The 21,332-nt window shown below is 31.4% G+C and overlaps 1 protein-coding gene across 2 annotated transcripts in view; it reads left to right on the top strand.

Annotated features, from left to right (window-relative positions):
- The window catches only part of LOC110099443 (protein GLE1), a 61,746-nt gene extending 44,822 nt beyond the window's left edge, over nucleotides 1-16,924 (top strand). The window contains exons 13-16 of one of the 2 annotated variants that reach the window (XR_002303451.2): nucleotides 14,431-14,514; nucleotides 15,909-16,008; nucleotides 16,226-16,348; nucleotides 16,623-16,764. Coding sequence is in view for 1 of the 2 variants with exons in the window: in XM_020826586.2 (XP_020682245.1) it covers nucleotides 14,431-14,514; nucleotides 15,909-16,037; nucleotides 16,226-16,348; nucleotides 16,623-16,838 (552 nt within the window). In the remaining variant the exon portion in view is untranslated. Of the gene's footprint in view, nucleotides 1-14,430; nucleotides 14,515-15,908; nucleotides 16,038-16,225; nucleotides 16,349-16,622 lie in introns of both variants that reach the window. The other variant, XM_020826586.2, reaches the window with a different exon arrangement.
- Nucleotides 16,925-21,332: the final 4,408 nt, after the last annotated feature.

Below are 21,332 nucleotides of genomic sequence, written 5' to 3'. Positions count from 1 at the left end.
AGCTCTACTATCCACACACATTCTCCACGTTCCATCTTTTTTAGGCTTTAGTAAAGCAGGCACAACACAGGGACTTAAGCTTTCATTAATCAACCTTTCTCTAATAATTCAATCACTTGCTTAAAAAGCTCATCATGCTCAGTTGGACTCATCCTGTAATGGGGAAGATTATGCAAAGTAGTTATGGGTATTAAATCAATATGATGTTGAATGTCTCTCATCGGTGACAAACCTATAGACAATTCTTCAGGTGTTATATTAGAAAACTCATGAATTAAAGATTGATTTTTTTTTAGGAATTTGAAGATTTTATTCATTTTCTTTTCCCAAAATCAAGTTAACTACCTCAGAATGTTTCAAATCATTTGTGTTCAGAAGCAGTTCATGAGTGTTTATTTTGACAATCTTGTTATTTTTCGTAGGCGGATCAGGCACATGTTTTTGAGGATAGAGAGTGAACTCTTTATTATTTTGAATCAAAGTATAAGTGTTATTTTCCCCGTTGTGAATAGTTTTGTGATCAAATTGCTAAGGACGACCCAATAAAATATGACAGACTTTTAGAGGTACGACATCGCAAACCACTTGATCTTTGAAAGAACTCTCAATTGTTAAGTTACAGAACATTGTTTTGTTATTGGAATTTCACTCCCTTCATTGAACCAAGAAATTTTGTAAGATTTGGCAAGTGGTTTGGACTTTAACTTGAGCTTATCAACAATTATTTGTGAAATAAAGTTTCCCGAACTTCCACTATTGATCATAAGAGTGCAAATTTTTTCCTCAATCGTGCAAGTGGTTTTGAAAATATTTCTCCTAAAACACCTATCACTATTTTCAACTTTAGTTGTCAAAACTTGTCGGTTTACCAAAAGTTGCTCACCTTCATCTCCCTTTACATTAACTTTCTCTTATTCAATGTCGTTTTCAGGATCGGATTTGTTTTCTTCCTCTTCTTCTAACTCTTCATCATTTTCAATATAATTGTTTCTTGGTGGATTATTTTTTCTACAAGCCGCAGAAAGATGACTATAAAGTCCACATTTATAACATAGTTTAATTAATCTTGGTTGTTCAGTACGTTTAGCCCCATTATTCCTTTACCGTTATCCACATTTTGAGTTTCAAAAGATTTGATTTTCACACCCGATGTTCCCACAGAAGTTTGAGAAGATTGAGTTTTAAGCCCGTTAGTTGGTCGTCGTTTATATGTTTTCGTTATTTTGTTATGACCCCTTTGATGTTGTTTTTTCAATTTTCAAAGTCATACGATAAGCTTCGTCAATTTTAATTACGTGATGCAAACTCAGTTTTTCTTGGATTCTCCATTTTAAACCGTTGATATACCTTGAGACAGTCTTTTCTTTATATTCATCTAAATCATTTCTTGATTGGTGTTTGTAAAACATTTCAGTGTATTCTTCAACAAATTGATTTCCTTGTCGCAAGTTATTAAATCCTTGAAAGATTGTTCGTGCGTGATCTGATGGCAAGAATTTTCCCCTCATTTTTTCTTTCATTTATTCCCAATTTTGTATTTTCTCTTTCCCTCGTCTTTGTCTTTTGTTTTGTAAAATTTTCCACCATGTGAGAGCATGCCCAGTAAGTTTTAAGCTTGCAAATTTGACTTTCATGTTTTCTGGAATTTCTTTCCATTCAAAGAATTGATCCGATTTTTCTATCCACTCGATAAATTGGTCGGGTTGTAATTTTTCTTCAAAGTTATGAACATCAATTTTAATTCCGTAATCCCAATTTTGTTGTCGCCTATTTTGATTCCTAGGAACTTCTTCACTTCAAATGTTTGAACATTATGATGATTGACATTTAAGTTAGCAAGAGTGTTAGCCATTTCGTTCATTTGATGTTGCAAATCCGCTAACTGTTGCATTATTTGTTGTCAACCCCCTTGATTATTAGCCATTTTTTTGTTTTCTTAAGTAAAATACTCACAACAACCAAGGATTTGCTAACCCGCTCTGATACCAAATTTGATGCGGGCAAACTAGAAAGAAAAGTCAAATAGGAGAACACTAGGACAAATGAAAATCAAACTCGATTCAATCTAATATGCAAACATCCAAACAAACACTATAACAAACGAAAAGTCGAATCAAACGAAACAAAATTATAAAATAAAAATACTATCCTCATAACAACCGGCAAGCGGTTTTCTCACATGGAACGAGAAGTAAGAAAAATATGATAAAGTGCTTAGGCTTGCAAACCAAACTCCCATGGCAGATGTCTCCAAATCAGCCAACAAAAATGTCCCAATAGCTCAAGAAGAAGGATACAAGTGGAGTGAAACTTGCGTAGAGAAGAAGATATTAGAAGCCAAGATGAAATAGAAAAGAGGAAGAGGTGGAACAAGCTCTCAAGCTTTTCCAAGAGAAGAAACACTCAGGTTTTTAGCAACTTATCTCAAGCTAATGAACAACCTTCTCAAGACTAAAATACTTCATATATATAGGAGAGAAAGGGGAGCCAAATAGCCAACTTCCACCTCCAACCAAACCAATCAGGTAAGGGGAAGAGGAAGACCAGCAGTCAACACAAAACAACTCCCAAAGACAGCACAAGAACTGGGTAAAGGAAGCCACGAGAAAACAACCAGGGAAGAAACCGAAAAGCCAACACAAAAACTGGGTTGGAGCAGCCACGGGAAAGCATCCAAGGAGGAACCCGAAAAGCCAACACAGGGGACCAGAACCAACACCCAACAATTAATCACGGGAACAACACAAGGGAAAAATCGAGGGGACACAAGAAGGGGAAGAGGCAAGCTCCACTCCACATAATGAGCTAAAAGAAGAATACATTTTCAAATTTATGAGCTAAGAAGTGCAATTACTCCTCCAAATAATGAGTTAAACATCAGCTCATGCATTAATGAGTTAGCACCAAGAAGATCTCAAGTTTTCAGCTCAAAACCAATGCAACCAAAGCCCAACCCGAGAGCAACCAAGGCCCAAACCGAGAGACAGCAAGCTGCCCAAAGAACAAAAGGACCCAAAATGCTAACAAACCCAAGACTTTCCATGCCCAAGCACATCCTATCATGATCATTGGATGTTTTCCATCATTGGATAGCATAAAAAAACTTAAAACACAACAATAATAATCAAATTACATCAAAACAAAAATAAGACAAAACATGAATGCATCACTTTTTTTGATTTCATCAGACTTTTTTTGTTAAAAAATTTATTATCAATCGATGAATTATCAAAGACTCCTCCCATCTTTCTAGGATTCATCAAAATGAGGGAGATACTATTAAATAAAATTTTAAAAGATTTTCTTCTAAAGTCGGCCAAATTTCAGGAGTATTTTCGAAATTACGAAGAGGTATTTTCCTTGGAGGTTTTTGCCCTAGACCTTTTTACTCTTTGTTGATGCGAGAGATTATTCGAGCCTACGTTGTTCACTTTTATTGATTAGAAGCTTAAATAGCTGCTGATGAGGCCATTAAAGCATATCGAAAGCATTTTGAGCAATCCTTTGTCAAACGTAAACATTTATAGGAATTTAATCAACTTATACAATAAATAATGCATGAGAAGTTAAAAGACTATCCTCACTTAAATCATCTAGGGTCATTGAACTATACCCCTTTGAATACATCCATGATTAACATTCCAATAGAAATCCAAAATTTTGAAAATTGCAAGTGGTCATGGCCTCTAAGGAATCCAAACGGTAGATATCAGTCTCAATACTGTAACTTCTATTATTCAAAAATACAACAACAACAACAACAACAACATCAAGCCTTTGTCCCATTTCGTGGGGTCAGCTACATGAATCCTTTTTCGTCATTATGTCATGTTGAAAGTCAAATTCTCATTTAAATCTAATAAAGAAAAATCATTTCTAATATTTTCTAACCAAGTCTTGTTAGGTCTACCTCTACCTTTCTTAATATAAGACAAATCTAAAACCTCAACTTTCCTAACCCGGTCATCGGAAGGCCTCCGTTTAATGCAACCAAACCATCTAAGGCGACTCTGTCTAATCTTATCTTCCACTGGAGCTACTCCAAACTTTTCACGTATATGCTCATTTCGTGTCCTATCTCTAAGGGTAAAGCCACTCATCCACCTAAGCATCCTCATCTTTGCAACACTTAACTTAGTATTACGCTTCTATTTTAATGGCCAACATTCAGCACCATAAAGCATTCTTGGGGGATGAGATTGAACGCTTGATTCATTAAGGACATTTAGATTTACAAAAGTAACTTGTAGATCATCAGCCTTAGAATTAAGGAGATTAGAAGAGTTGTGATAAAGAAATTATTGACATTATTGACTAGGAGTGCCTTCACAATGAAATAACTCAATGAAATTGACTCCTTAGAAATTTCAACTTCTATACCTTTAAGTAAGTTTTTATTTAAATTATTAATGATGGTTTATTTATCATATAATTAATGTTACATCTAACAAAAACTTCGAGAAGGGATGCCCATGATGTAGCCTCAATGGAAAGTTTGTAATGGAAATGATTCTCACTAAAAAGATCTCATGAGGGCAAGTGGTAGATAGGGTTCTCCACTCACAACCCTAAGAACGCACACTTATGAAGTCCTTGATTGGAAGCTAGTAGTGTACAAATTTCTTACTAGAAAGACTTTATGAGAATAAGTGATTGACAGTGTCTCAACTCATTTAAAAATCTCAAAAGGTAGATGCCTTAGAAGTTTCAGGATTATCCAAAAACTTTAAAATGCAAAGACTTCAAAAGAAACACGTGTTTGTAGAACTTCAGATTGTTAGAGCCTCAGAAGGTATATGTACACCTAAAAACTTAGAAGGCATAAACCTCATAAAGTATAAGATTATTAAAAAAAATTAGAAGCTATAAATTTCAAAATATATAGTTAAACCAAAAATCTTAGAAGTCTAAAAACCTTCGAAAATACAGGTATATAAAATCATAGAGGGTTAAAAACTTTAAAAGGTAGATGTTTTGTCGATTTCTACAAAAAACCTTAGAAGATAAAAGTCTCAAAAGGTTTAGGGTCATCGAAAACTTTTAAAATTAAAGGCCTTAGAAGGAACCAATGTATATAAAATCTCAGAAGACAAAATTCTCAAAAGATATATGAATACCTATAACCTCAGAAGGCTTAAGTCTCATAAGGTATAAAATTATCTAAAAACTTAAAAAGGCATAAACCTCAAAAAGTTCAGGTACATAAAAATCTTAGAATATTAAAAACCACATAGGGAATAAATTTTAGTTTATTATGAACTGGAAATAAAATATTCGATTATGAAATTCACTAAATAATTTTTTCTTTATGTTTTCATAAGGCTTTCAATATTAAATTCACTACATATTTTTTTATGTATGTTTTTCATAAGGCTTTCAATATTTTAATTGAAGAATTTCTTAATTCATTATTCTTCTTGTAAAAAAATCGATACTACATCTACATATATATAAAAAAATCGATACTGCATCTACATATATATACTAAAAAAGTGTTTAATAAAGAACATAACTACCTAACTTAATTCTTTCCTAAAATTTAGGAAATAGAATCATCGGAGAAAATTATTTCCTAAAAATTAGGAAATAGATTCATAAGAGAAGATCACAATCATTCTCTCTTTTTATTTCTAAAAATACTTTCCTAAAATAAATTCTCTAATTAGGAAACAAAATCGTGGGATAAGATCACAATCGATCTTTCCTAAAAATATTTTCCTAAAATAAATTATCTAACTTTGACCTTCAAATATTCAACACTCTCTCTCAAGTTGGAGAATTTATCATATAATTCAAGTTAGGTCTAGGTAGAGCTTTGTTGAGGATGTCTATAGTTTTTTATTTTGTTGGGATAGATTTCAATTTAACAGTCTCACTTATCACCTTATCTTTTTTTTTTTTTGAGAAGATGCACAGGGCAATATTATTAAAAGTCAAAGAGTTCTAAACAAAGTTAAGATTATCACATTCCTCCTTCAACAAATTGGAGAACATAGGAGGAACGCTATTGATAATCAAATTATTCCAAATAAAATCACCCATCCTAGCATGGTTAGCACAACAATCGACTAACTTATTACATCTTCTATTCACAAATTGAAAAATTACTTGATTGAAGTTTCTAAGAAAGAAAAAATCAAGTAAATTGAGATGATTACTTACAGTTGGACCATTTTTAAAAATATCTTGGATGTGCTTCATAACATTGTAGTTGTCTCATTCTATAATGATTCCTTTAGCTTCATACATCCATTCTTGGGTTATCTTCTTTAAAGCCATCAAAGCATCCAATTCAAGTGTCGAGATATCCCAATGTGTACTTTTAAGCCCAAAGGCAAACAAAAATCTACCTTTGCTATCTCTAATTACTCCACCGATTCCTGCAGAATAATCACTACCAAGAGAAGCATCCACATTGAGTTTGATCCATTCGGTTGGAGGGGGTTTCCAAGTGTTTTGAAACAGCAAATGCTGATTAGAAACCCAGTTTACCGAAATAAGATCTTGACTGAAGGATGAAGAAGAAAAACTGATTGCATTGGCTGCAATAGCACTTATCACCTTATCTGAGATGAAGTGTTTATCAATTTTATTTTGCTTAGCCTTGTCATGAAGCACGGGATCCTTAGCTATGCTAATAGCGGCTTGATTATCTCACATCATCAGAGTAGGACATGAACTCATTTGTCCTATTTCCACTACGAACCCTTTTTATTCAAATCTCTTCACAAATTTTTTTTGCTAGGGCTCTATACTTGGCTTCTGCTCTACTTCTGGCTATCACTTATTGCTATTTATTCCTCCACGTAATAAGATTATCCCATATAAAAGAATAGTACCTAGAAATTGATCGTCTATCAATGATGTTTCTTGCTCAATTTATATCTAAATACAATTTAATGTAATGATTTTCTATGTTTTTGAAGAATAAGCTTTTTCTTGGTGTCATGTTTAAGTATCTAAGAATCCTATAGATTGCTTCCATGTGTTCTTTTATAAGATTGTGCATAAATTGATTTAGAACACTCACCGCAAAACCAATATCTATCCGAGTGTGTCAAAACAATCATGTTTAAGCATTCAAAATCTCAATAATGGTTGTGTTAATAGAAAAGTCCAATGGAAGGAGGTACTATTATAAAAAATGCCCTCATTTTTCAAAGCAAATTATTTTGGCCTAAATTCCTACCAAAATGTAATATCTCAAAATAAATTACAAAGCATAAAAATAGTTGGCAAAATTTATCATCTCAAGTTTATAGCTCAAACCCATCAATCCTTCACTCTAGTTTCTTGTGGACGACAAATTTAATTTTGATCACAAAGTCGATCTCATCTCATGCGAATCCATATGCTCACTTCCAAAAATCTCACGTTTTTAAGAACATGGCATGTGCCATCTGTCCATGTGATTTGTTGCCAAATAATACTATTATATTACTGTTACGAATGAAGCATAAATGTTCACCAATTGCTTTGCCCATGAGCTGTGAATCTTAAGGTGCATTTAATATGGTACGAAGCTCGTTGTTAGCTATGTTTGACTTAAAATTGACCTCTTAGGAAAACATTCACTTGGGGTCTATGTGGTCTTCTTAGATGATACAACTCATGATTGTTGTTAAGGATTCTTATGTCGTTTTGGATTGACTAACTTTCTTGGCGAAAAAAACTAAGGTTTATGATGGACCTAAATAACAAAACGATAAGAGTTTGATTGGGTTTGTTATCATTTCCCCTCCATTTACTCTAAGCTAAAAATGATATATCTTCTTCTCAAAGTCAAATTGTTGTTACTATGAGAAAAAAATTAGAATATACAATCGTTAGCAGTTTCTTTTTAAGAGAAACCTTGGAACTAATTTATAAATTTCTCGTAAAATGAGAGTGAAACTTTTTAATAATATTTTATTAGATATCTAATATAACTTCTAAAAAATAACTTGAAACCACTTCTGTGTAAAAGAGATGGGGGACATCTTTTGGAACCCACATATATTTGGAGACAATTGTCTTTTCTAAATTTTCGATAAACTAAATCTTAACATATTAGTCATTTAAGTTCAACCTTGAACAACTTATTAAATATTCTATAAATAGTGATATTGCCTTATGGGTAATGAATTGGAATCTAACCTCGAAAGAGATCTTAGTTGGTGTAATTGGTGTTTTATGGTTAATATTAAGGGAGGTCATTTTAAGATTTTCATATTTACTCCTCTATTGAAATATCATCAGGTCTAACAACTTTTCTATCTTTAATTTTCTTTAAAGCCTCTCTAACATCAATTTAACCAATACGCCGATAAAAATAAAAATCTCTATTTTTATTTAAGGTGTTAAGGTCATTAAATTCAATTATATTCTCACAATTTTCATTGAAAAACTTATCAAAATATCTAATTCTTTTTTGTTGAATATCATCTTCTAATAAAAACACTTTTTGATCTTCATTTTTAATGCACTTGACTTGAACTAAATTTGAGCTTTTACATCTAAATCAATTTTTATAACAAAACTTCTTATTTTATATCTTTTCTTGCACATTTTGATTCTACCACCAATTATATTTATTATTAAATACATTTATTTTTGATACTCCAAGCATATTTGTAATATTCTTAATATCACTAGCTACTTTTCTCACAAAATATTATCTTTCTCATGGAAAGACGATCTTAATATCTTTAATCTTATTCTCAAAATTATTTTTGTTAGTATTATTTAAATACCTCCATTTAACTCTAGAATAACATTTTACTTTATTTTTATATTTCTCCATTTCAATTTAAAGTCCAAAACTAATAAGTAATGTTGGGTACATAAACTTTCACTTAAAATAACTTTACAATATTTGTGATCAAAACGATCTATTTTTCTTATAAAAAAATTAATCTGAGTTTTACTATATCCATTCTTATAAGTGATGAGATGTTTCTCTCTTTTCTTATATAAAATATTAGCAATTATAAAGTTGTAAGCTAAAACAATATCTAATGTGATCTTACCACCTTCATTAGTCCCTCCCATTGTCTAAAATTGCGCAATATGAGGCTCACCTTGAGGCCTGGCTCAATGAAATTCCAATGGAAAATGCCCTTGTGCCTCAACTTAGTTGAAGCTCGCCTTGAGAAGCACCTCGCCTCGTTGGCTTGAGGTGGCGGTATGCCTCACCTTATATTTATATTTTTATTAAAACTTATATAAATTCTAAACTAAACCCCCAAACACATAATATCATCAACAAAAAGCATACACCGGGTACATCCTCTTGCAAATGTCTGGTATAAACATCTATGACTAAAGAAAAAAGATATGGGATTGAAGTTGATCCTTGATGTAATTCAACTGAAATAGGAAAATATTTGGTCAAAGACACACAAGTGACAACTCCTGTATACATATTCTTAATGATTTGAATATAAGAATTATTAGCGCTTTTCTTTTTTAGAACTCTCCAAAGCACTTCTCTTGTAACATTATCATATGTTTTCTCTAAATCAATAAATATCTTATGTAGATTCTCTTTATTCTCTTTATACTTATCTATCAAATCTCTCAATAAAGTAGACCTACCCTGTATAGATCCTTCTTATTTTTTTTATACTTCTCCATTAAATCTCTCAATAAATGTATAGCTTCCATAGTAGACCTGCCCTGTATGAATCCAAAATGATTTTAAGAAAAAATAGTATCACATCGTAACCTATGCTTAATAGCACTCTTCGATAGTTTTAATGCATGGTACATTAGCTTAATTCTTTTATAATTCACATACTCTTGTGCATCAACTTTATTCTTAAAAATAAGAACCAACACACTCCTTCACTCATCTAGCATATTTTTAGTTTTTAAAATAATATACAAGTGGGAAAATATAAAATAAATTAAAAATGAATATTTATAAAATTCCATAAAGTTATGTGATAACTAGTGGTTTGCACAAATAAGTTTGATTCAAATAGCATGTGAATAACATATGGAAGAACAACCTCTTAAATAAAAGTAGTTAAAATATTGTACAAATTGAATAATGTGAATTTCTTATCTTGGTTTCAAAGATTAAATTTTAAATTCAATTTTTCTTGAAAAAATTTCATGAAAAAAATGATAGAAATGTTGATTTAGTTCAGCATGAAAATCAAGAAATCAGAAAATCATTATTTATTTGATTGATCGGCATAGAGATATTTTCAAAAGATAGTTTTTGAGAAGTTACATAATCTTTTTTTTGTTTTTTGAAAAAATTAGGGGCAATCATGCCCAATTTTCATTAATGTAATGAAAAGATTACAAAATATTAAACATCAGAAATGTAAGAAAAAATAAGAAAAAACTTACAACCTCTACAAAACTCCTAATTAAAACAGCCAAAGGACCATCTTCAAAATATAAAAAACACCATCTAATCACCTAAACAACAATGATTAAATAGCTAAACAAGAAACTCCAAAATCTATTAGTAGAATTAGCATTATATAAGAATTTGTAGTCTAGAAAGACCAGCTAAATCTTCAAAATAGAGAACAAGACCTTTACTGAAGTATCACAAAATCCGCACAGAGAAGCCCACTCCTCTAACTTCAACCAATCATCAATCTATTCCTGCATCAAAAAAGGCTAACAACCAGCACCATGAACTTCCTTAAGACACCAATTGATGCAATCAAAAATTTGGGAGAGAGACCCAAATTTTTGATCACAAAAAAGAAACTCTTTCTAGAGAATAAAAGATTACAAGAACTCACAAACAAAACTTATAAGACTTGCAAGACTCACAAAATAAGACTTACATGACACCAAGACATACAACTTGACTCAAAACAAAACTAACATGACACTAAGACTCATACAACAACTATTATGACTCTCCAAGACTTACAAGACTTACAAAACATGACTTGACTTGACAAACTCACAAGACTCAAATTTGACAAACTAAAACAAAACCTAGGACTACCTAACCTCGCTCTGATACCAAATTGATGTATTCAAAAATTTGGGGAGGGACCCAAAATTTTTATCACAAAAATTAAAGACTTCCTATATAAAAGAAATACTAAAATTGCTAAAGAAATCCACCAAATTCTAAAAGACATAAAAATAAGAAACAAAGATACTTTTATAATATTAGAGAAAACTCTTACATTTCATGACACTTACAAACTTGACTGACTCCTAATCTCTTTCATCTATCCGCAAGTTTACACTCCACCTGTATCCTTCTTCTAATGGATGAAAGCAACTTTAGATGTTTTGTTTGAGTCGTTTGTTTGAGTTGTTTGTAAGAGTCAAAAGTTTGTAAGTCTTTATATGATATAAAAGTTTGTTTTGTCTAGTTTTTGTGAGTTCTTGTAATCTTTTATTCTCTAGAAAGAGTTTCTTTTTTGTGATAAAAAATTTAAGTCTCTCTCCCAAATTTTTGATTGCATCACCAATCCATAAAAAAAGACTTCAAGCCACATAATAGAGCTCCACCAACATAGCCTCCAAGCCACCAAAAGAGCTCAACCAACCAACAAGGACTCAAAATGGCAAATCCCTACTTGCTAGAAACGACCAACCTAGGAATGAAACTGGTTTCCGGGCCAACCATCCACGATAAGCCATTGGAAAAACCAATTTATCATTGTCCCAATAACTAGCCTCTAAAACACAACAGAGTCACAGATGCAAGAGAAAGCCCCCCTAAGATGCCAAACCAGAACAAGTCTAGCACCTCAGCCAGAACCAAAAAAGAATCCAACCAAAACCCATAATGCCATTAAAGAACCAAATGCTTAATAGAATGAAAAGATCTCCAGAGATAATCTTTAGCCAAAATAGCATTGTTAATAAACCTTTCCACCCTAACAGAAAAATTAAACTTTCCAACAAATCTTATATTATTCCTTTCTTTACATAAAAAATAAATCGAGTAGCAAGTTGAAAGAAATAAAACAGCCTTTAGATTCTTCACTTTTGTATTAGGGAATTAAAATAAGAAAACTTGATTCAGAGTTGACTTGAGCATAATAAACTCCACCCGTGGTACTAAACAAGAAATAATTTTAAAGGAAAAATCACACTGAGAGAAAAGATGTGTATGATTTTCCTAGCTTTAGCACATAAAATACAATTAAGAGGCACATTCAAATTCCTTTCACAAAGAATATCTGTAGTTTTCAAACCTTTCAAGATGGATCTAAGCAAAACAAAAAAATCTCAAAGCATAACTTTTATGCCAAATAAATTAACACCGTTCCTTTTTAGTTAAACCATCATAAAAGGAAACATGAAACATTTTAGAAGAAGGATGAGATACCCCATTCCAATAAACACAAGAAGCCACACTATTTGATATAGGTATAGAAGTTATGTCCAAAAAAATTCAGTATTTAAGTTCTCAGGAATCTTCCAACCATTAGCATCTAACCAAACACTCACAGCAGAATTATTAAAGGCTCCCAAATTGTAATTACTTGCTTCATGAATAGCTTTTTTGTTACACCATGGGTCCCAAATAAGAGAGAGAGAACAGTTAAGCTGAATTATGAAGGACAACTTTTAATCATACTAGCAGAACATAAATTCTTCCAAAAAACAGAGGTTTTTTGAGGAGGCTTCCAAAGTGAAATATACTTGTGTTTAACCCATCCAGAAAGAAGACCAATACCTTTAAGAATACGCCAAATCAGAGAACAACTATAAGCAAAACTTAAAGCTATAGGATTGGGAATACCAAGACCTCCAACATTCTCAGGTATATAATAATATGATTTTTCTAGTTGAGGCCTCTCCGAAAAAAAAGAAAATTAGAACGAACCTTCTTGATAAATTTATAACAGAACTTAGGGACATTAAGTCTTCTAATCCAGTATGAAACAAAACTACTTATGGTAAAGTTATGAAATTGATTTCTCATAGCTAAAGAAAGAACTTTAGCTCTACAACTAACATGTAGATCAGTAACTTCACTGATAAGAGATTGATTATCAGTGAAAGAAAGCCTTTTACAATAAAGAGGCAACCCAATGTATTTCAGAGAATTACTATAAATAGTCACATTCATGATCTGACCAATATTCTTAGCATCAGAATAATGATTATAAAAAATAGCCATGTTTTTATTATGGTTAATATAAAGACCAATGCAACAAGAGAAATAATCCAGAATCTCCTTCAGCCTTCTAGCATTAGAAATAGAGCCTTTCCCAAAAGCAAAAAACATCATCTACAAAGAGAAGATGAGAAATGGAATTCTCGCCAGCATTGATGCTCTCAAAATTTACATGTTTAGACTTATCTTCTAACAAATTAGATAAGACCTCCTTAACAATGCAAAACAAATAAAGAGAAAGAGGACAACCTTGATGAAGACTTGAAGAAGAGCAAAAAAACCCATTTAAAGCACCATTAAAAACAGAGAAAAAAATATGGTCAATACACCCTTTAATCTAATAGATAAAAACCATAGGAAAACCCTTCTGAGCCAACCTAACTAAAAAAATCTCTAGAGATCATATAAAAACCTTATGAATATCAAGTTTAGCACAAAAACACTTCACACAAGCCTTGCAATTAAAATCCCTAAGTAAATTAGCAGCCAACAAAATATTATCAAAATAAATTATTTTTTTAATAAACTCAGCTTGACTTGGATAAATAATAAAAGGCATAACACTTTGCATTAAGTTACATTATCAGATCTTCATATGATTTAAAAACATAAGTAGGTAAAGATTTGTCTAATTCTAAACTAGGAATATCTTCAAATTCTAAGTTTAGTTTGGTTCATATGTTATCCTCTTATTCAATTCCAGGTTAAGATCTGCTCAGTTCTAAAACTAGGAATATCTTCAATTCTTATTCAAGTTTAATTTATTTGTTATCTCTTATTCAATTCAGATTTAGATTCATGTTCTTACGTTTGTTCTATTTAAGATCCACCTACTTGAATTGGTTCTGGTGCATGTTCGGTTTCATTCTATAAAACTTTTTTTTATTTCTAATTCTTCATTAAAGAATATTTTTGAATTACAATTTATTCAATATGGTCATATTTGATAATGCATTATATTGATGCTGTGCAAAAAAAAAAAAAGCCTGCACAGTGGAAATGACAAACCAAACATTAATTGAGTTATAAAGCTCTACAATCATATGGTTAAATTGGAGGGAGTATTTGTAAAATTTTTTCCACCCCCAAATCAAATAATTAATCTTGTTATTGTCTAGGGGAGGGAGCAGGGGATGAAGGAGGAAAGGGTGTTCGGTTATGACTCATCCTAAGTAGAAACATTATTCTCGTTCTCATTTTGATAATGGAGCCTTAACATAGTTGCAATAAAAGATTCCGTTTTTTTATTCCGTATTGTCACACCAGTTCTGTTAAAAAGCTTAACTGGTTTTTTCTTGCAACGTCTACCTTATGAGTTCATCCTTTTGTAGGTCCCAAATGTGATGGATTTTGTACTAGCCGAGTTCCATAGAGCTTGCATTTACACCGTTCCGAAGCATCTACAAGCTTCAGATGTGAGTTATTATCCTTGTTCCATCTGGAAGCTGCTGACTCCAATGCTTTTTATTCATGTCATTTCAGAAGGTTTTACAATTGATTTCAAGTAACTTTTTTTTATAAATAAGACCACTTAATAATGTCAGTTTCTTCTCTGTAGCAACTCTTCTAAAGTTTTTTTTTTTTCTTCTGGCCTTTATAATGAGAATCTTCTCGTGATGAATGGGATTATGTTGGAATCTTCATCAACGCAATGCAGTTTAGTATGATATATTATAATAATATAGTTCGGTGCAGACGTGTTTGAAAATAACATTTTAGGTAAGCATGTTTAAAACTCTTGAGTCTTGATGCTTTTTTCCCTTTTTGTAGAAAAGGTCAATAATTTTAAGCTTTGGTAAAGACATGACAAGTTTTGTACAATAACAACAACGCAAACCTCTATCGAATTACGTGGGGTCGGCTATGTGAATCATTTTATTTCCTTTGTCCTGTTAAGAGTCAAAATCCCATTTAAATCTAATATTGTTTAATCAAGTCTTTTTACGTCTTTATCTATCTTTTTTAACATAGGCTAAATCTAATATATTTGCTCTCCTAATTGTGTCATTTGAAGGCCGACGTACTTATAATTTATTAAACCGCACCCTACTAACATCCCTTCCTCCCCATGCTGGTGTGAGCATGCACCAACGCCTACAAGCAGCAGATGTTACCACTTATTAGCATGCTTGGGATCTCGCCAGTGCATGCTTGCTCCCGGATGCTCTCTAGCTAATGGTTGTTCAAATATGCCGTCAATGAAATGTACAAAGAATATAAGATACTGGAATAATTTGGTAGACAAAAATAATGTTGAAAGATTAGGACGGAGGCTTGGATAGAGCGAAGATAATAAAAATTGATTTATGAAAACAGAGTTGCACAAAATATGTTTAATATCTCATATAATACTTAATAAAAATACAAGATGAATTAGAATTAATAAAGATAAATAGTTGGGATAACTCTAATGGTGTTGATGATGATAATTACTCTACTATTATCTTATTAAATCTTGGTGATTTGATAATTGATGTATTTGGCTAGTTATCTTTGTCCCATTTCAAACAAACCCAACTACAATATCTTCCGAGCTTAGAATGTTCCTCTATTGACTTGTATCGCATAAAAATTCTTTTTTTCCTAAAACTTCATTTTCTTTAAAATAATGGTACTACTAAAGTTCCCAGCTATTGGATGCATTACAAAAAACCTTACGTGACCTGCGTTGGACTTTTTCTGCCAAAGCGTGCTACTTATTTGATGCTGGTTATTATGGTAACATAAAATTGATGTTTATATCTACAGATAAAACTTGTTATGGATAAAGTTGCTGTCTTCATTATAAATTTTTGATAAACTGTTGCAGGCAGCTTCACAAACCAAGGATTATTGGAAAATGTTGGGTTACCGAGAAGAAGATGGGGGGCTTGAAAGCACAGATGAATTCTTGAATCGCGTTGAATCTTGTATGAAATTATATGCTGCTTTGATTCAGGTTCTTTATTATTATTCCATTTTACTGAAACTTCATTCGTATTGCTTCCGTCTTCCATAATTGTCCTAATAATCGTATATGGAAATATAACCTATATAAGCATCATGAGAGGCTGACTTAGTAATTATATTGCTTTACGTTCCATAGTCAACATATGATGTTGTATTAATACATAATTGCTTTGGCAGACGGAGATCGATGGCGTTAAAAATCCTCATGGCTTGAAATATGGGTGGGCATGGCTTGCGATGTTCCTCAATGCGCTACCAGCTAATAGAACCACAGCTGTCGCGTTAGAAGCCTTTTTGAAGGTTAATCTTCCATCCATACTATTTTTCAGGAAAAAAAAAAAATCCTATCTAGATACCGTAATCAAAATGCAATCAAGATAAACTTCAAAATTTTTGAATATATTTTAAGATGAGTCTAATACATAAATAATTAATATTACACTCATCTTAAAATAAATTAAAAAATTTTGGGACTTATTATGATTTGGATATCATGATATCCAATTTTTTTCTATTTTATAACGTAATTTAAGGCTCCTTTTTTAATCAATTTTTTCTTACATTATTTCAACAGATGGCAGGATTTGCACTGCTTAGAAAATATAAATCTCAATTCATGAAAGTGCTAAATGTCATTTCTAGAAGATTTCTGCCTGCTCTTAAGCAACGGGGTGAAGCTGTTAACGAGATTGTTCTGAAATTGGAGCAATATTTGGATGATAAGATTTATCTACGTGAACCAGAAGGACGACATTTTCGAGGTTCTTTGTTGTCTAAAGTTTTTCAATGAGCTGTTCATTCTTGTTTGTACATTTAATCGAACTACAATTGCTTGTTGGGCAAATGAAGGAAAGATATTTTTTGTTGTGTTAAATAGTAATTATTGCAGGCTCTTCAGATAAAATCCTCGGCTCATATGTTTTAGAGAATAATTAATTGGTTTGTCTGATATCTTTTCTAATTTTTTTCTTTAATGAGACCAACTCCCAGCACTTGCATTACTTTTCCGGACGAGGAAAGCAGAAATTATTATTATTATTTATTGGTATAATACCCAAAAGACGAGTCTTCAAAACTTGTTGAAGCATCAAGTAAGAATAATTTCAAACCTAATATCACTATGAGCATAACCACTTGTATTCATTGATTACCATGGTATAAATTTTAAATGGAAAAGTTTGCATTTTACTCGAAGCATATTTATTAATAAATGTTAAGCTTAGCCCCAATAAATGAACCATTCACTTTGTTAATTCGTGGTTATGATCAAATTTGATACATCAATAAAAACATCAAGTTTTTATTCCACTTTATGGAGTCGATTATATGAATTTTTTTTCATTGTTCTATTAAGAGACAATTTCATTTAAATTTAATAAATAAGATTATTTCTAATATTTTCTAACTAAAATTTTTTAGGTAAATCTGTACTTCTCATAATATTGACCAAATTTAATACTTAGACTTTCTTAATTGGGTCATTGATGTTTTGTGTCCAAATCATTTAAGATTCTCTCTAATCTTATTTTCCATTAGAGCTATTCCACCATTGTAAAAAATATAGATTAGAATTTTCTTGTGAATTATGATAAATGAATGTAAGTGGATGATAGTTTTGTACCTAAAAGAGTGTTGCTAAAAAAATTGTCCCATTTAGGTGTATTTAGGCAATATTTTAAGAAGAATTATATGATTTTATTGTGCTAATCTAATTCTAAAAGCTCCTAAGGAACTTAAATCAATTTGAGAAACGCTCTTCTTCATCTGTTATAAATCAATATATATAAACTTAATATTTATATTTTTATTGCATAAACATTGATAAATGCTAGCCCATCAACTAACAGCTACACTCCCCCATGAAAATTGTAGCTCCAAGACTCACCCTAAGTAGTACAGCCTAGGGTGTTGTCATCCCTGATAAGCTCCATCAAGGGAATTATTTAGACTAGCCTAGACTTTAGGGGCCACTCTCCTTGATAGGGCTTAGTTTCCCATAAAAGCCATCCACTATCAAGATCATTTGCATACTGTTGACATTCATGGTCTAGCTATAGAAAGAGTACACTACAAAAGCTCAAGGCTATGACCTCATTAACTGAGTCCATGCTCACTTCATAGCTATTACCATCCAAATGGACTCACTCTACATGCCCAAAAGCCAGAATGTTGCCTCTATGTACTCACTCTTATGACCATGGACTTGCCTTGCATACTTACTCTACATTCAAGATCTCAAAGGCTCAATTAAGACATGCCCTCAAATATTAGCCTAAGACACTTACTCTAGAGGAGGGGACCACTTCATAGGCAGGGATCCATGTATACATCACAAAGCTCATCCATATGTTAGTGTCAGTGTCACTTTCAATTTATAATAGTTATATAATGCATTGTTTTTTTATATCTTACATAGTTGTCTCTATAGCACTCTTGGTATAAAAAAATGTGAGGAGGTATATTTTGGATCTTCACGATGTTTGAAGTATTTTTAGATATACTAAAAATTTCCACTCACTTTCTAAACTTACCTAGATCTCACCCATGTAGTGTGTGTGTGTGTGTGGGGGGGGGGGATTGATGGAACTTTAAAATTTGTGGATTTGATTCAATGAAAATGAAAAAAAGGTAACAAATAATTTAATAAAGACCACCTTTTACATTTATACATTAAAAACTATTTAGGATGCAATCTAATATTAGAAATAAAATGATTATTAAAAAAATTGAAACTAACAAATTCTTTTTCTCATGAAACTTTATTTATACTTTAAGATGGGATTATCACTCATCAAGATCAAAATTAATTTTTCATATTCATCATATCCACAAGTGTGCAAGGGTTGCTACACCGGCGCCCGGCTGCTGTGTTAAATAGGCAAGAGTTTCCACATCTTCATATTCATCTCATTGATAAGTGTGCAAGGGCCGTTGCACCGCATCTGGGTGCAGTGTTAAATAGGCAAGAGTTCCCACATCATAGATGGATATGAGCAAAGAAGATAATCCATGAAACTAAAATTAAGATAGGAAACAAGAATATAGGCTCTCTTATAGAAAAATTAAAAGAACTAATAAATATTATGAGTCATAGGAAGATAAATATTCAACGCATTGAAGAAACTAAATGAGTTGGAGAGAAGGCTAAGATGACTGATAGTTTAGGATATAAACTATATTATTTGGGTAGGAATCGTACTAGAAATGGTGTAGGTGTGATTATAGATATGATTTTGAAGAATAATGTTATAATAATTAATAGAATTGAAGATAAAATTATAGCTTTAAAGATTATTGTTGATGCTAAGATTGTTAATATTATAAGTGCTTATGCTCCTCACGTAGGTTTGAATATAAGTTTAAAATTAAAATTTTGGAATGACTTAGAAGAATTAATGTAAAAGAACCTCTTGAAGAAAGAGTTTTTTTTGGGAGGAGATTTAAGTGGAAATGTCAGTAGAGAGGTAGATGATTTTAAAAGCATTCACGGTAGCCATGATTTTAAAATAACAAATGAAGATGGTAAGACCATATTAGATTTTTATTTAGCTTATTATTTTTTAATAGCTAATATATTATTTAAGAAAAAAGATGAACAACTTATCACTAATAAAAATGGCTATAGTAAAATGCAGAGTAATTATTTTTTTTATAAGAAAATTAGATCGTTTAGATTGCAAAGATTGTAAAATTATTCTAAGTTAAAATTTATGTACCAAACATTAATTATTAGTTTTGGACTTTAAGATAAAAGGGCATAAAATAAAAAATAAAGTAAAATGTTTTTTAGGATTAAATGGGGACATTTAAAGAATATTAACAAAAATATTTTTGAGAGTATGATTTTAGATCTTAAGATTTTGTTTGTGCATGAGGATTCTAATATTATATGGGATTAAGTGGCTAGTGCTATTAATAATATTGCAAAAGATGTGCTTGGAGTTTTGAAGGGATAAACTCCTAATAAAAAAAAATAGTTGGTGGTGGAATTCAAATATGCAAGAAAAGATAAAAAAATAAGAATATTTTTATAAATTTTGGTTGAGATATAAAAATGTTGATAATTGGAAAATCTATAAAGAGGCTCGTAAAGAATTTAAGAAAGCTATTTGTGATAGAAAGAGCTTAGCTTTTAATGATTTATATAATAGATTATATAATAAGGAGGGAAAAAGATATATGTATAAGTTAGCTAAACAAAGAGATATGAGTAGTAAGGATTTAGTTCAAGTGAAGTGTATTAAGGATGAAGATAAAAAAATACTTTTCTTAGAAAATGATATTCAACAAAAGTGGATGATATATTTTGCTACTCTTTTTAATGAAGAATATGAAAATACAATTGACTTTAGTGACTTTAGCACCCTAAATGAAAATAGAGATTTTTATTTTTACCGGTTTATAAGTAAAACCAAAGCTAGAGAGGCTTTAAAGAAAATGAAGTGTGAAAAAGCTATTGGACCTGATGATATTCCAACAGAGATGTGAAAATGCTTAGGAAATGAAGGATTTTCTTATCTTTGTAAACTTTTTAATACTATTTTGAAGACTAAAAGATGCAAGATGAGTGGAGAATGAGTGTGTTAATTCCTATTTTTAAGAATAAAAGTGATACACAGGAGTGTGCAAATTATAGAAGAATTAAGTTAATGTGTCATACTTTAAAACTATGGGAGCGAGTTATGGAGTGCAATTTTAGTTGAAATAGAAGACCTAATGAGGGGATTATGACTTTGGGCGATCAAGTTATTAATAAGAGTACTCATTTTAGATATCTTGGATCTATTGTTTAGAGTGATGGTGAAATAGATGGCTATATTCTTAGCAGAATTCAAGTTGGATTATTGAAGTGGATGAATGCATCAAGCTTGTTATGTGATATAAAAGTCCCCCATAAAGTTAAGGAAAAATTCTATAAGATGGTTGTGAGACATGCAATGCTTTTGTCACAACCCAATTTAACCTACCCCTTAATGATCAATCTAGAATATAATAGAGAAGGAAAATCTAAACTGATTCCTTCATACTAACACCGATTCCGAGCTACGACTTTCAGAATGGAGTGAGTGTGAGTAAAAGAAATCTATTTAGCCTCTCCAAACTTGCCACCCTATCTAATTCCATAATTAATAATGGGAAGCATATAATGTCCCTTAATGAACATTAAATATAATTGAAGTAAATACAGAGCTCTATTAAAATTTTTAAAATTCATTCACATATATGTCCGAAAAGTTTATACATCTAGCATTCATATATCGTTTTAGATCTCTTTGCACACCTA

Source organism: Dendrobium catenatum, unplaced genomic scaffold (genome assembly GCF_001605985.2).
Source record: "Dendrobium catenatum unplaced genomic scaffold, ASM160598v2 fragScaff_scaffold_589, whole genome shotgun sequence".
Classification (NCBI taxonomy): domain Eukaryota; kingdom Viridiplantae; phylum Streptophyta; class Magnoliopsida; order Asparagales; family Orchidaceae; genus Dendrobium; species Dendrobium catenatum.
This window is presented reverse-complemented; position numbering and strand designations above follow the sequence as displayed.